Source organism: Manis javanica, chromosome 11 (assembly GCF_040802235.1).
Source record: "Manis javanica isolate MJ-LG chromosome 11, MJ_LKY, whole genome shotgun sequence".
Classification (NCBI taxonomy): domain Eukaryota; kingdom Metazoa; phylum Chordata; class Mammalia; order Pholidota; family Manidae; genus Manis; species Manis javanica.
In genome coordinates this window covers 90,774,298-90,790,054 of record NC_133166.1, presented here as the reverse complement: position 1 = coordinate 90,790,054, position 15,757 = coordinate 90,774,298, and the positions used below count along the sequence as shown (strand labels likewise).

At 40.0% G+C, this 15,757-nt stretch overlaps 2 protein-coding genes across 4 annotated transcripts in view; both read right to left on the bottom strand.

Moving 5' to 3' along the window:
* DHX9 (DExH-box helicase 9) overlaps positions 1 to 15,757 on the bottom strand; it is a 260,921-nt gene that overhangs the window by 76,625 nt on the left and 168,539 nt on the right. The window lies entirely within an intron of this gene.
* The window catches only part of NPL (N-acetylneuraminate pyruvate lyase), a 35,369-nt gene that overhangs the window by 5,919 nt on the left and 13,693 nt on the right, over positions 1 to 15,757 (bottom strand). For 2 of the 3 annotated variants that reach the window (XM_037021086.2, XM_073216871.1), the window contains exons 4-10: positions 15,406 to 15,493; positions 12,365 to 12,422; positions 5,544 to 5,619; positions 4,029 to 4,121; positions 3,165 to 3,313; positions 2,986 to 3,032; positions 406 to 490 (exon numbers count right to left, since the gene is read on the bottom strand). In XM_037021086.2, the coding sequence (XP_036876981.1) occupies positions 406 to 490; positions 2,986 to 3,032; positions 3,165 to 3,313; positions 4,029 to 4,121; positions 5,544 to 5,619; positions 12,365 to 12,422; positions 15,406 to 15,493 (596 nt within the window). The other variant, XM_073216872.1, reaches the window with a different exon arrangement.

Here is a 15,757-nt window from a genome sequence, read left to right as displayed (position 1 = left end):
CATTTTAGGTTCCCAGCTTCAAAGTTTCTTCATATACTCTGATGACTCAGGTGTCATGTTCTTGAGGGGAATGACATGTGATTATTTTCCTAGGATTCTATCCTTATTATTTTACAATCTCAAAAATACTTTGAACATCAAGTAAAAATAAGATCATTTCTAGGAAGAACAAACAGAAGTCATTCCCATATGGGGCCTGTCCTGACTGGACATGTAGGAAACACAGACAGTGGGGATAAGTTTGGTTTGAAACAAGAAAAAGAAACAGAAAGAAGGTAAAGAAAGAGGCAGCTAGGCGATTTTAATGAGGGCAAGTGTGGCAGGAATGCAGATGAAAGACAATAAGAATTATCCAGTGGGGCAAATAAAAGGCTGTGATTTATGTGAAGGGGAAAAAAAGTTAACCTGATAGTTCAGGGCTGAAGAGAAGTCCTTTCGTTCAAAAGCCTCCAACATCTGGTGTGTTCTTCTTCCCAGGTAGTTGTAGGTACTGGAAAGAAAATAGCACATACTTCATGATCAGTGGCTCAGCAGGAAAGTCCAGATCTTTGAACCCCTTTGGGGCTTAAAAGGGAAAAATATACCAGGGTTTCCCAAAGTCTATTTTTAAGCCCGAATCTACTAAGATTAGGGGTCTTCAGTTCTAAATTTTCCCGCAACACTAAGCAGTGCCAAGAGGAGGCAGAGAACACCAACAGGGATAAAGAAAAGGAAGAAAAATGGAAAAAAGTAAAGTTGGAGAAAGAAAAAAAGAAAAGGGCAAGATGGAGGTGTATTTGGTGAGAACAACAGAGGCTAACACCTGCCCCAGAGCACACACAGAGGCACCATTCTAGAAAAGAACTGTGCATAAAATGGAGTATCCGAGGTGACTTCTAAAAGCTTCATGCTGAGGTGGACGGGGCACCACAGCAAAAGGGGCAAACCCCAACAGATTATTTAAATTCACTGCCAACTAATATATTGTCTGCAGGTTAGTTTCTAATAATATTAATAATGATGATAGTAAAACAAGAGATAACTTGTTTTTTAAAATTTTTTATTAAGGTATGATTGATATACACTCTTATGAAGGTTTCACATGAAAAAACAATGTGGTTACTACTATATTTACCCATATTATCAAGTCCCCCCCCATACCCCAATGCAGTCACTGTCCATCAGTGCAGCAGGATGCCACAGATCCACTATGTGCCTTCTCTGTGTTACACTGTAAGAGGTAACTTATTAAATGCCAATATATCTATGTGCTTGACATAAACCATATCTAATCCTCTCAAGGTCCTACAAGGTAGGCCTGGTTTCTGTTTTGCTGTGAAGAAACTAAGGCTTGAAGAAGGGCCACAGAGTTCTTGCAAAAGCTTTCCAGCACTTCATGCTGCCTTCTACTACTATTCAACAAAAATGAAGGTGAGAATAAGTTATTTGATCTGAGAAAATGTTCTTATGGACTTGAAAAATAGCCTCAATCTACCAACAGACCAATATCTTAGACTAAGCACTGAACTCTTAGAGAAACCAGTGAAGTAGAAGGTTATAGAAATTTATAACAAGGACGTTTATCCAGTTTCTAATGACTTCTCATATTGTAAGTCAGTGTCAGAAAAATGTATTTATCTCGGTGTACTGACAACAGAAGGTCAACAGCAAAGGATTCCCAGAACATGAAGTTCATATTATCTGCTGGAAATAAAATAAAAAAAAGATAAAATATAATCGCTGAAATAAGTCACTCATGGATATGAAATACCCCTAAGTCATAATATGTTCATGAATGTCTGAAGGGTTCCAGAATACTAAAATTTAGATCCCAGAGGTCTTGGTGTTTCCCAAGTAAGACAAAGAAGAATGTGATGAAATTAAGAAGAAGTGAAGTCTAACTAAATATACTTTACTTATAGATTATGTTGACAGAATTAAAATGTCTAGTATGGAAGCCAAAAACCAAGACTCAACGTAGTAAAAGTTTCCAGGCAAAAAAAGTGAGAATTTCCATGGTCAGCAGATGCAGACATTCAGGTTTCCTCGGTAAAAATGTCCCTGTATGGATGGCCCTGAATGGATGTTGCAGGCCATTCGGGCTTGGTGAGCAAACCATTAAGATTATCTAGCTCAATTACTCTTCGTCAAAGCCATGCTCACCAAGACATGTTATCAATATTATTTTGCTTCCCCTGTACTTTTCCTACAGGAAGGAAATGCACTTTCAGTTAATGTAAATATTGCAATCTATCTCTTGCAGGCACTTTCTAAAGAATCTGGTTAACATGAGCAGTGGACATGCCAATTGTACTGACTGCTTTCCCAAAGCCTTCTGCTGAGTAGACATTAGGATACGGAATTCTACTTTCCTGGCTGCAGCTGCCTGGACCTTAGGTGGACACCTGACAAGGCAGTGCTGTCTAATGATATCCTGAGATGCCACGCTTGGGCAGCCATGACTGGTCATGTGAACGCTGAAGCAGAGGAAACCCATCTAGGGAAAAAGAAAGAGAGGGAAGTAAAGTTGTGCAGACAGATGCAGAGGTGAGTCTCCAGAGGACCACAGATAGAGAATGGTCTGCCTAGACTGTTGAGAGCTTTGCAGTTCTGGGTTCTCATCTTCTCTGAGACCTGGCTGTACTTTCTCCTCTTGGGTTTTATACAATTTCCTAGTATTTTATAATAACTTACTTTCTATCATGTTAAGTTAATTTGAATAGGTTTCTGTTATTATAACCAAATAACTTCTGATGGAGAAGTTTTGTGCATGCTCTCAGTTCATGTGCCTTACTTCTAACTGCAACACATGCTTCTAGTAACAATGTCTGAGTTGCTAACAAACTGTTAAGCCCTACTTCATTCCCTTTCACTGAAAGAATGTGGGAAAGAAAGGCAACTTGCATTGGAAAAAAATGTGCATGCAGTAAGTACAGGTACTTAGGCAATGAATGACTCTGGGGGTACTTTCCATTCATAACTGGTGGGAGGATGAGTCATGCTTACCTGCCCACTGCTCCTGTTGCTCCCATCACCAGAGCACTCAACAGTTGCTATTCAGAAACAGACAAAGGATATTCACTTTTATGAGAAAGGGAAAGAGAAAAGATGCTATTATGTAAGCAGCTACACAAATTATTTTTGGGGGAAACTAACCCGCTGGGATAGACCAGGGGGTGACTTACCTCATCCACCCCAAAAAGGAAAGCAAACTGTCGCTGGCGATTCTGATCAACACATTGCCCAAAGTCCAGGAGATCTGTGTCACTGAATTTCAGCCCTTGGAAGGTGGGGATCTTATCCTGAATCCCATCCAGTAACTCCTCAGCACGAACTGCTCAAAACAGTAAATGCCTCATTAATCTGCACACCTCTAGAAAATATCAAATGACATCTCACAGAGCTCCACCCATCTGCACTGAGCTGCCAGGGGCTATTCTCAGTTGCAACTGCCTGCAGTTTGGACATAACTGCTTACCCTTGCCAACTAGTTCCTATGCGCTTGCCAAATTATAGCCCTAAGCCTTCCATATAGATATTTATAATGCACAACTTATTTTTCTCTTAAGGAAGTTAGAAATGGTATTTTTAAAATAATCTAAGAAATTTCATATAATAACAATCTTCTTGCTAGAGAATTACAGTAGTAATAAAAGAAAAGCCAAAAGAAAAATGAGAGATCAGTGCCTCCCTTTGTGCCAAGTGCTGAGTAAACAACAGGGCACAAGGTAGATAGTTCCTGTCTTAGAGGGACTCACAGGCTTGTCTTCCCATACAAGGAGGGGTATGTGTGACAGACACAAGGTATCTGGTAGAAGCATCTTGGGGTGAAGTCATCTTTATACTTAAAAACTTTCATTATAAGGAGGTATCAATGATTGATAAGAGCTGAGATTTTTTTATAAGTGACTTATTTTGGAGCAGTAGGAACTGTCTAGTCAGTAGCGTTGTTATGTGTTTGTGACATGGGATGGAGTGGCAGTTTCTTAGAGAAATAGGGTAAGATGTGAGGGGTAGAGGGAAAGAAACATCAAAGAAGCAGCACTTACTTTTTACCCCTGTCAGGGCAGGAATGTGATAGTAATAAAACGGCAAGCCGGGGGCGGCTGCAGCCACCTCCTTTAGGAAATTAGTCAGGACATCTGCAAGAACAGGAGGAAGCAACGTGGTGTGAACAAGTGTACAGCACTGGCTATCTCTGGGAAAGAAATGAACCATCTGAGGAAATGCAACTATTCTTTTCAGAAGCTGAAAATTTTTGACCACTTTTACCATCCCTGATATTGCTACTGCCATGTCTTTGCCACCCATGTCATTCAGTTTTTTTTCCTTTCTGTAGAAAGGCCAGAGTAAGATGATTACTTTCCTACCATATACTGAAATGGTATTGAAAAACCAGTGCTAACTTTCCCACACATTAAGAGAAGCTCATGAAATACTCTTATAAAAACCAGAAGCCCATCAGTAGGACTTCTGTCCTTTTACCCTGGAAGAGCTAAGAGTGGTCGGTGAACAACAGGACTCTGCAATAGAATCAGAATAACAAAGTTGTAACTGAGAAAATTCTGCAACAAAAAGATAAACAACACCTGCGCAGAGAGGGAAGTTATAAGAATAATGGCACATCTCACAGTAATACAACCAGAGTTTGGTACATTCCCCATTTTGGGAGAAATCGAGATATTCAGGTGAGAGCTCACACTGGTTTACTGAGGGACTGGGGTTTCCTACATCATCCAGTGTGAGCTTCAACTGCAAACTTACTGCAGATGATAAATAAATCCAGCAGAAGTGCTTATATTTTCGATGCCACTGGATAGTCGAAGAATCTTATCTACTTCATTTGAATACTGTGATGATATATTCTGTCTGTGATCAGTATTTCTGACAAAATTATTATGTATAACTCATTATTTATCCTTTGTCATCTGTCATGGTAATTTTGACCCATTATACATTTAGCTACAGATTTACTTCATCATGCATGCAAATAACATCTTGTCTGGTTTTAATTCCTTTAAAATTTGTATTTCTTTTTTTTGCTAATCAAAAGGATTAAAATGATTCAAAGTGTAAAAGTGTACTTTGAAAACACAAATAGCTTCCATAGAGAAAGCAGAGGAGGAGAAAAAATAACTTGATATTCTGGAAGACAACTGTGAAATCTGTTTTCAAACTCTTCACTCACTCAACTAGAACCTATATAGTCTCAAATGCCCATCACTTACATTACTTTCTTGAGAAAAATGGTCTTATGCTTTGCCATGTGACTCTGACACTGCACAACAGTCAGGAGTGGTCTCCTGACTCAAATACAGGCCCTTATCGGAGGATCTGGGCTCAGTGGATGGCCCAGATTACTTGGCAAAAAAGCTGAAGCCCTTTAATGAAGCCTTTTCTTTTATGGATCTGGGGAGGCCAAATGTTTCAGAGAACTACAGTACTATTGCAATTTCATGCCTCCAGTCCACAGATACTTTCATGTGTTAAATATAACTATTTTAAATAAAGACAAAAGGAAATAGATCACATGAGGCACTGTGCGTTTAGATCTCTCTACTTACCTTTGTTCCATGGCTTGAGAAAGAAAGGAGCAATGACAGCAATGCCATCAGCTCCTATTTCTGCTGCATGTTGGGCCTTTTTAAAAGAAGAAAGACCATTACGGTTCTGGTCACAATTCCAGTGTGTGTGGGTGTGGGTGTTTCCCCACACCAACAAGCAATTCTCCAACACCATCTGTGCATCCTGCCATTCAACTCTACTTGGAGATGGCAGCAAATTCCACATATTATGGGTTCAGTCCCACAAGACTACCCCTTCCCAGATTTTAGATGCCAGTCACAAGCACAGGCTATCACCTGTGCTTCCAACCAACTTGCTATAGACTGAATGTTCCTGTGACCCCCTCCTTGGGTTGATAAATTTGCTAGGGCAGCTTACAACTCAGAGAAACATTTTATTACTAGGTCACCAGTTTATTATAGAAAGATATAACTCAGAATTAGCCAGATGGAAGAGATACACAGGGCAGTGTATGGGGAAAGGGTGCAGAGCTCCCATGCTCTCTCCTAGCTCAAGTGTGCCACTTTCCCCAAATCTCCACAGTTCACCTACCTGGAAGCTCCCTGAAACCTGACCGTTTGCGTTTTTATGGAGGCTTCATTACATAGGCATGACTGATGAACTCATTGGCCATCAGTGATTATTCAGCTTCTACCCCTTTTTCCTCCCTGGAGGTTAGGGGATTGGGACTGAAAGTTCTAACCCTTTAATAACAGGGTTGGTTCTCAGGGCAACCAGCCCCATCCAGAGGTGCTTTCCAAAGGCTCCTCATTAATATAAGAAAAACCACCTTTATCACTCTCATCACAGGAAATTCCAAAGGTTTTAGGAGCTCTGGGCCAGAAACAGGAGGTAGACCAAATACATATTTTATATCATAAATCAATGTCACAACTATCCCAGAGCAAGTGGCTAATGGTATCTTAGGGGCTACAAGCTAAAAAAAAATTGGTGGATGCAAGTCAAGCATTTAAGAGCACCTAGACTGCTCCCCACCTAACCCAAAGACTCCCGTGTTAGGATAAGTTGGTCACAGAACGGGTTAGATAGAGGTTAGGCAACTCACCCTCAAAAAATGTGGGGGTGACAAAGTACACTGTGAAATACCACACGACCCCAACACCATGGCACTTCCTCTTAGGTATTAATCTGGCTTCAAGAAACTAAAAGACTTAGCTAAAAGAAAAATAATAAATGATATTAAAAATGGGATCCTTAATTTCTAGAGTCAAGTGCACCATGTTCTGGCATGCCTGCTTACTTTATGTCTCAGAACTATGGTCCTGGGAGCTGTAAGCACCTACAAAAACAGCAAAACCTTACTGAACTTGTTTTGTGTTGTTAAAATACAAAATTCAACCAAGAAAATGTGAAAATGTCATTGGTTTTATTAAGCCATTCATGAATCCGGCAGCATCTCATCTAACAAGTAGAGAAATGCTCTGAGGGGGTCAAACAAAATGGATGGCTTTTATAGACAGGAGGGTGGGGCAAATAATTATTAACATAAGAAGAGCTTAGGGATTGGTTCAGATATGGTCACCCTCCCTTAGGAGGAGCAGGGGGTCTTACGCAGATGACCTCACTAGGAGGTTCCAAACAGGTTTAAAATCCCACTCCTGGGAAAGGCTGAAACTGCAACTAACTTGACCTAGGAGAAGTGACCCCCTGTTGGGGCTGTTTTTCTTTTTAGCATTGTCCTGAAGAACATAGCTTGGTAACTGTCGGTTTGTGGGCCCACAGATTACAGCAGACAGAAATGTGAGTTGCATGGCATCTGTGGCTAGGTATGGCTGGACCGAAATGAGAGTTAAACCCCTTTTGGGGCTAGGGTCTTAAAACTGTTACCAGTCATTACTACCTAGAATTACCATGGCTATTATGAGGAATGTTCTGATTAGGTAAGGTCATTTAAAGAATGCTTTTAAAGCAAAGGCTTCAAAATTCCCAAAATAACTTCACTGGAAATTTTGTTGCAAAAGCTCATGAAAAGTAAAAAAGACACAAGAGTATCTAACACAAAAGAGTATAAAACTGATACAATTCTTACTGCTTCCCTCCATCTCTTCTATTTGAATACTCATTCTAGTTATCCTGTCTAAATTGCCTTAACATGATAAGAAAGAAAAGTTAATGACCTTACTGATACTCTAGTATCTACATTCAACAAGAGCTCCCTAGGAGCCCCTCCAGAGTTCCTAAAATTATGATGGATTTTTCAGTAAACTGCTACATTATTACCCTAAACAGCTAAGAGAAAACTGAAATTTAAATTCTAAAAAATAGCCAAATTCTAGTAAATATCAGAACTACACTCTCTACTTTAACTCCCACTCAGAACCTGTAGGTAGGATCCTGGAAAAACTGACAGAAATGAGCCAACAGCCTTCTCCTCTAAGCTAAACATACCCAAAGGGAAAGAAAACAATTCCAACATAGGTGGATAGGTATGTCAGTCCTTTTACACCCATACAGTGACCCAATTCTCTGAGGGGTTAAAAGAACTCTTTTAATTATCTTACAAATCTTTACAAAACTAGAAATGTGGCTCTAAAGGCAATTCAAAGTTCACCTATTCCTTTTACCAATTCCCAAATCTCCCCTATTTATCTCACAAGGCTTGTAAATTATTGGCCTTAGGAAACCAAAGTTCTTCTAGGAGGAACTTGCATTCTTTCTTTATGTATTTGAAGTAAAAATATTACAAGTATAAACTTCAGGATGGTAATTCTTATCAGAAGTAGAAGAAAAGGAGGAAAGGTCATTTGAAACTTAGACAATTAAAAAATCATGAGATTTCTCCACAAATGTTAGAAAAACCTTGAGCTGCCTGAGAAGGTAAACCTTAAATTACTCCACCTGTCAGAAAATCAGTTTGGATCTAACTGTTCTTTGATAAATTAGGGAGTTTTGTTGTATCATACATATCTCATTGCTAAAAATTTTAAAACAATACGGTCTCTGTTTATATATTTGTGTGTCTATTGTGGATATGTCGCATTTTCTACCTCTGGATGGTATCGCTAAAATTAATTTGTAAAGAGCTCTATTTCATTGGATTAAAAGTAAGTGCATATAAATTATTCCTAAATCTTAAAAATGTAACAAAAACTAACCCAAATGTTTTCCAACTTCATGTGATCTAGGATACTTTTTGCTAAATAAAAGTAGTCCAAGTTTGTTGGTTTAATTAACACAGACATGTCTTAGAGTTATAAACATTGAATATAATATAGACACACAACTCTTTATTCTACCTGGGTTTACTAGTCAAATAAGTTCACATTATCTCTTGTTGCAAACTATGTCAGCAAAAGATAATTTAGAATGATGGCTGACTTTGTTTAGTGACTGTCTCATGCATAATAAGAGATTATGAAGAGTTTTTCTTTGCCCCTAATCTGCCTAGAAAACAAAAATTGTGTATTTTATCAAAATAATGTCATGTACTTCATGTTGTTTCAATCAGGTCTTTGATCAGTTAAGAAAATCAAACTTTCTCAAGATTAAAAGTTTTCCCTTTTCATGGCCATTTAATTTTCTGTATTTGTCTGCAAATTCTTTTGTTACCATGATTAAATGGATAACTAAGTATTGTTTCACAGTAATGTATGATTGTATTTGACCAAATGTTTTAAAACCTTTCTGATATTTTTGACAAACTTCCTAAAAATTAAATTCTAAATAAAGTCTTTTTGACTTCAAACTATCTTTAGGTTTTTCTAGAGGGCCCCTGGAACATTTCAAAGGATTTAGTCTCTCTCCTTATAAATCACTTATGAGCGTGGATGTTAAACTAATTAGGTTATTTGATATGCTAAACTATATGGGAAGTATTGTCAAATAAGAATACTAAGCCTTCTTTATGCTGTGTTTGTATCAATGTTCCAGAAATTACATAAAATTTCTGGAAATCTGATATGTCCTAATATAATGTTAACATTTGTAATTCTAGTTAGCATCTTAAAACATATGTCACAAATTTCCTTATCAATTGCATTATAAAGAACTTTGATCAGATCTTACCATGGCCAATTTTAAGTTTTTTTGTCATTTACAGAGTTATTGTTTTCCTCAAATGCTTTTACAAAAGCTTCTTGCATACGTGTTTCATCTTCAGAGAAATTTATGGAAAGATGACAAGTACTCTAAACACAGATTTCTGGTCACTTTCAGATTATAAAACTGAACTAGGTATTGAATTTCCAAAGCTACTGGGAAAACTGGATTCAAAAACAGCAAAAATTAGTAAATGCGACTAAATTAACTGAGGAGGATGACTATATTTTTTATGACTTGCTTAAGACATTGATGATTCTCTAATGTTTTGCTCTTTGGATTTTATGGAACCTTATTATCTTTTCTCTTAAGCTATCAACAATTTGGTAAGATATATCTTTGTGAACAAAATGAAATACTTAAATTTTCTTCCTACCCAATCCCTCCAGAATTAAAACACTTTTGAGTATTCTTTTCACAGCAAAATAGTTACTTATTTATATAAATTCAATGAAAATCTGTTCCCCTTAGAACAGGATACTTGGAAACATAGGTTATATTACCAAAGCTTTGACTGGAATATCATATTTGAGAGAGTTGTACAGAGACTCAGATATAACAAAGACAGTTTTAAGGAACTAAAGTTGCTTTTACAGACACCTGACATCTGTCCTATAAAAATGATGGAGGCTTCCAAATCAAATTGACTAGGAAGGGAAGTAGCTGACATTGAGGTAGACTGCTTCCTTCCAAGACACTGGATCAAGACTTCATATTTTAACACAAAACCCTTTTTTCTTCCCTTTCTTTCCTTTACTCTGACACTGGCCTGGAAAGATAACACCATCATCCAAATCTCTGAGATTATTGCTAAGAGAGGGAATACTTCTGGATTTGTCATAAAAAGTTTCTATCTATTCATGAACAGTACCACCTTAGTAGTGGAAGTGGTTTGTACTCCAACAGGATTTATCTTTGTGGTGGTTATCATTCTCCTTGGGGCTATGAATGCCTAGATAGCTGGCACACAGCTGGGCAATGCCTGTTAGGTCATCTAAGTATACCCCTAAATTTTCACAATTTTCACATCTCATTGGTTGATCCCCCTGAATTTACACCCTTGGGTTACAAAAGACCTACCACGATGAATTCAAACTGAGACTTAATACTTATACCTAACTGCAGATTCACCTCCTTTGGCAGGGACATACTTCCCCGGTTAGGAATAAATATAAATAAGAATATGATCAGAAACCTTTCCTTAACTTCGAAGATATTGCAGAATCTGTTGCTAAGATAACAGCTGCTTGCTCTAAAGATGCTTTGTGCCTTTCTGTACAAAGTTATTCTCGATAATAGGCTAGCCCCAGATTATCTTTTAGCCAAGTAAGAAGGTGTCTGTGCTGTGGCCAACACCATCTGCTGCACCTGGGTTAATACGTCTAGGGAAACAGAATCTCAATTATTAAGATCACTTAACAAACCCACTGACTTCTTCAGTGGGTCTGTCTTTGACTTGATTTTGATTGGTTTGGGTTTTGGAGACCATGGCTCCAAAGTGCACTCCAAACACTGGGAATTGTCCTGCTTAGAATATTCATAATAGTTTCCCTGGTTCATTGCATTCTTTCAAAAGCTTTAAATGAATGTTTGCAGCTCTAGCCACCAAGTGAATGATTTCTTTAAGACTGGAATGTCAGAAAAAGAATTGAGAGGATGACTGACTCAAAATTGTGAACCTAAAGTTGTAACCTGTGACTATCAGAGAGATTAAGCACAAATATGATGACTTGTAGTACCATGCAGGGGATCAACAAAAGCTGTAAGAATTACAAAGTGGTAGCTGAGAGTGGCAATAATGCCTTAAATTTTGATCACATCTCTCATTTAAGATGAAAGAATGATCACAAGGGAAGAACTGTTGCAAAGAAAACCACAGGCCCCAAATGGAGTCACTTAGAGCCCCACATCAGCAAACTGAGACTTAATACTTATACCTAACTGCAGTTTCAAACCCCCAAGAAGGTACCCTCTAACCAGTCAACATGGGATTTCCTGGTCAGCATTAAAAATTTACTCATAGGCCCCTTCCATTCCCCTTAGGAGGGAAACCTTGCCTAAAACAATGTATCCTTTGCCAGTAATTTCCTTTTTTCCACTTCCTGTCTGCCTTTAAAAACTTTTCCTTTTCTACAGCTTGACAGAGCACCTTTGTTTGCAAAATGAGATGCTGCCTGATTGATGAATTGTTCAATAAAGCTAACTGGATCTTTTAAATTACTTAGTTGAATTTTTGTTCTCTAATGTTAAATATATATACTGCATTTTATTTATCCATTCCACTGTAGATGGGCGTTTGGATTGCTTCCACCTCTTGGCTACTGTGAATAGCGCTGCTATGAACATGGGTGGGGACAATCATTTTGCGCTTCAGTTCTCTCTCCAATTCTCTAGGCAGCAAGTTTTTTACCACTTTTCACTTCTGAATTCCATCTTCTGTCTCCTTCATGCCCAGCAGATAGCCTTGCCTTTTACTTCCTAGAGAAAACTGAGGTTAGCTCTGCTCCTTACCTACAAACTTAGCTACATCTACATGCATCTTTATTCAGAGCAAGAGTGAAGTTCTGCTCTAGCAGTTACCACCTTGGGCTACTCTCACTCTGACTCTGTGCCAGACCTAGACGGTGAGCCACCTGAGGTCCCACATCTTACATTCTCCATCACAGCATCCAATATGTAGTAAAAATGTTACTGGTTTTAACTTCAGCATAAAAATGGAGGCCCCATCGGTGGTCTCTCTCAGATGGACTGACATACATACCAGTTCTTGGGACTCTTTCAAGCTCAGCGCTCCCACATGAATTACTATCTGATCCAACCTGCAAAAAAGAAAACACTGTTGTACCGCTTGAAGTTCACAGTAACATAGAAGGGCTGCACTCTCCTGGCTTGTGCTGGTTTTAGCAATTAGCTAATGGCTCATTAATTTCAGTCTCAACACTATTAAATTCTATAGTGGTCTATTGAAAATAAAGCTAATTAGGGATTTAAAAAATGTCCAGGGAATAAAATTTAAGGCTCAACCAAGCAGAATTTTGAAACTAATCACTGATTAATCAATACTTGAAGACTTATTTTGATGAAGCATTGTCCTAGATGCTGTACTTGATGATGACATGCACATGAAGATAGTGTAAAACAGAGACATTTTTGGTTGGATTTAAAAATAGAGGTTCCTCAAAGAGTATAACCGGGAACCAACCATCTGAAAAATGATTTCATTGTAAAAAGCTTTTTCCTATTTTGTAAGTCCTCAGAATTTGTCCATAAAAGGGGTTTTCTCTGAGACCCCATGGTTCATCTCTGGAGAAGCTCCATGTGGCCCTGTGGGGAGAGGCACAGTTAGAGGGTGTTCTCTGGGCAGGATTAATAAAACTCGGCTGTGAACTCAGTCATTCCAAGCAGTCTTCTGAGGGACTCGCATGTGCCATCCTCAGGGGAGGGAGACGCCATACTCTTGTTTAGGCCCAATCACTGAGTCCTCCGAGATTCTTGGTTAGTTGTATCTAAGGTAAAATGGGACCTGACTGTGAAGTGATTTGATCAGGTTTGCATTTTTAAAGGATTATAGAAGACTTCTGAGAGTCTTCTCAGAAGTAAGAGAGGCTGAACAGGCCTATTCTACAAGCAACTTTACTGCATGACCTCCTTAAACCTTGTACTACCCCTTTTCCTTCGCTTAGGTTAAAACAATCACCCATTCCCTCCTCCACCCTGCTGCTAAGTGCTGCTAGAGAAAACCGCCCTACAACTTTAATACAAACTTGTAGTTTCCCAGTTCAGGAGACTGAGGCTCCGAAGAGCCTTCTGGTATAATACTTCCCTTTCCAATTCCCTGTGGTGGCTTTTCCCAATCTTGACTATTTTCCTCAAGTCCTAAATTCTACTCCAGCTCCTTGTTCTTGGCAGATGTCCTCACTTGCTAGATGCCAAAGAAAAAGACACTTTCACATACAGACTCCCTTCCTTTCCTCCCAGCTTGATACTTAGCTACATCACCATCTACGCTTCCTCCCAGCTTCTTAGCTGTCTTTAAAGTTACTCTACCTACTTTCCGTTTTATTTCAACCTCCTGCTAAGATCTTCCATCAAAGTCGGTTTTCTGCGCCTTTTTGGTCTCTTCACCCATGGTGGCGTCCTTGTAGCACAGAAACTGCTCAAGACTTCCCACTCCAAGAAAAAGAAACTACCTTTCTTTTAATCTTGCTTCCCCCTCCCTAATCTCCTACTCCCTCTCTCCTTCCCAGCACCAGAAAAACTTCCGGGATAAGCTCTGCCTGCCCCCCACCTTCATGCATCTGCTGCACGCTCCAGCTCACTGCAGTCAGCTGCGGCCACAGTAACGTGACTGGCTCTGCTGTCTCTGAGGTCCTCGGTCACTTCCTACACGTCAGACCAAGTGGTCTTCTCAGTCCTCTAACTATTGACTTTCATAGTATCTAATAATTATTATAAAAAATGTGATAACACAGCATTCACTGTAAATAATTACAATTAATTCTCATATAATAGTTACATGCCAAGCACTTCTGAATGCTCACCACCACTGTAAGGATGGTTTTTATCATTCCTATTTCACAGATGAAGCACAGGGTGGTCAGGTGACATGCCTGAGTTCCACAGAGCTAGTATGAGACAGAGCCAGGGCCCCAGCTCAGGCAGCCTGGCTCTGCAGTCCCTGCTCTTAGTTACCATGCAACTCAGCTCTCTGTGAAGCCATTCTTTCTTCAGGGATGGGATTCACTCCTGACTTTCACTCTACCTGTCTGAGAGCTTTCTGTTTCTGTCCAGTTCACTATTCCCCTGTTTCTGGTGCTTCTCTTAATAGTCTTCTTTTCTCTCTCTGCCCATAGTTTTTAATCTTTCTGGGCCCAGAATCTGACTGCAAGTCAAATGAAAGTCAGAGGAGAGGACTCCCGTGGCGGTCATGGGCTTTGCACTGACAGCCACCACTCCAGGACCGCTTGGGACTCACCTGTGATCTCTGCCTCCACTTAAGGCAACGTCAATCACTCCCTTCTCTGAGCCCTGTTTACACTATTTATCAGAAGAATCAGAGCATTAGTTTTCATGATCTGACACTTCCACTGGATGGTAAGCAACCTGAGGGCAGAGACGCTGGTTTACATTCCCTGTGCCAGCATAACACATAACAACATAATAGATAATGAATAAAACTTGTTTAACTGAATGTGCTTATTGAATTGGGGCTGTCCTATTTGTCTTACTGCGGCATGAATTGAGCATTATAACAAAATTATCACTACACTGAAGTTTGGAGGATGTATAGAGTTCCCTGAGACTCTTAGAGGAAGCGCCATGAAGAGCACGCAGTCATACCTGCACAGAGAAGGCCTGTAAGAAAGCAGTGCCTCCGGGAGCATCAGACACCCACCCTGACGGGGGAAAAAGAGTGCATTGTTCTGCGGCAGAGCCAGGAGTGCAACAGAGCCAGTCACTAGCACATTCCACTCTTATCCCCTCAGCCCAAAGACAGGTAACCCGGAGGGGATGGCTTTATGGATAGATAAGAGGCAGTCCCCAGCGCGTGCGTGTGGCAGGGTGGGCAGAACACCTGTGGGAGCCAGGTGTGCCTTGCAGTCTGCCTGCCTGTCCGCACAGAGAGAAAGGGTGCTCCTCTGCCTCAGTTCCTCGTGGAAGTGCCAGGATCCTTGGGTCCCTGCTCATGTTCCCACAAGCTGGCCTTGGGCCTGGCCTCTGACCAGAAGCCTGTGTCATCCAGAAACCTCATTCTATACAGCTCTTGCTAATGAGTGTTTTTACCTGGGTGGGGCCACTCACTTGTTCTTCCCCTTTGTCACCCACTCCTCTGCGACCTGGCGGCGCTCTGAGACGCTCAGGGACAGGCCCTCTCCCGTTGTGCCATTCACTGTTCCAAACAAAGAGTCAGTCAGTGGGACCAACCAACAGCTTTCACTCCTCCAGTGCCAACATTGCAAGTGCAGGGTCAGAAATACCTGCTTAGGAGGAAAGGACATGGAGAAACATCGGAGGATAGAAGCTGGGAGGGGAAATGCCATGTCTGCATGTTTACCTCAGGCTTAGTCCTTTTTCCATCTTCACCTGAAATCAGCAGCAAGGTTCATTATGACTTGTAATTATAAATCTGTCCTTGCAATAGGGACAGACAGTA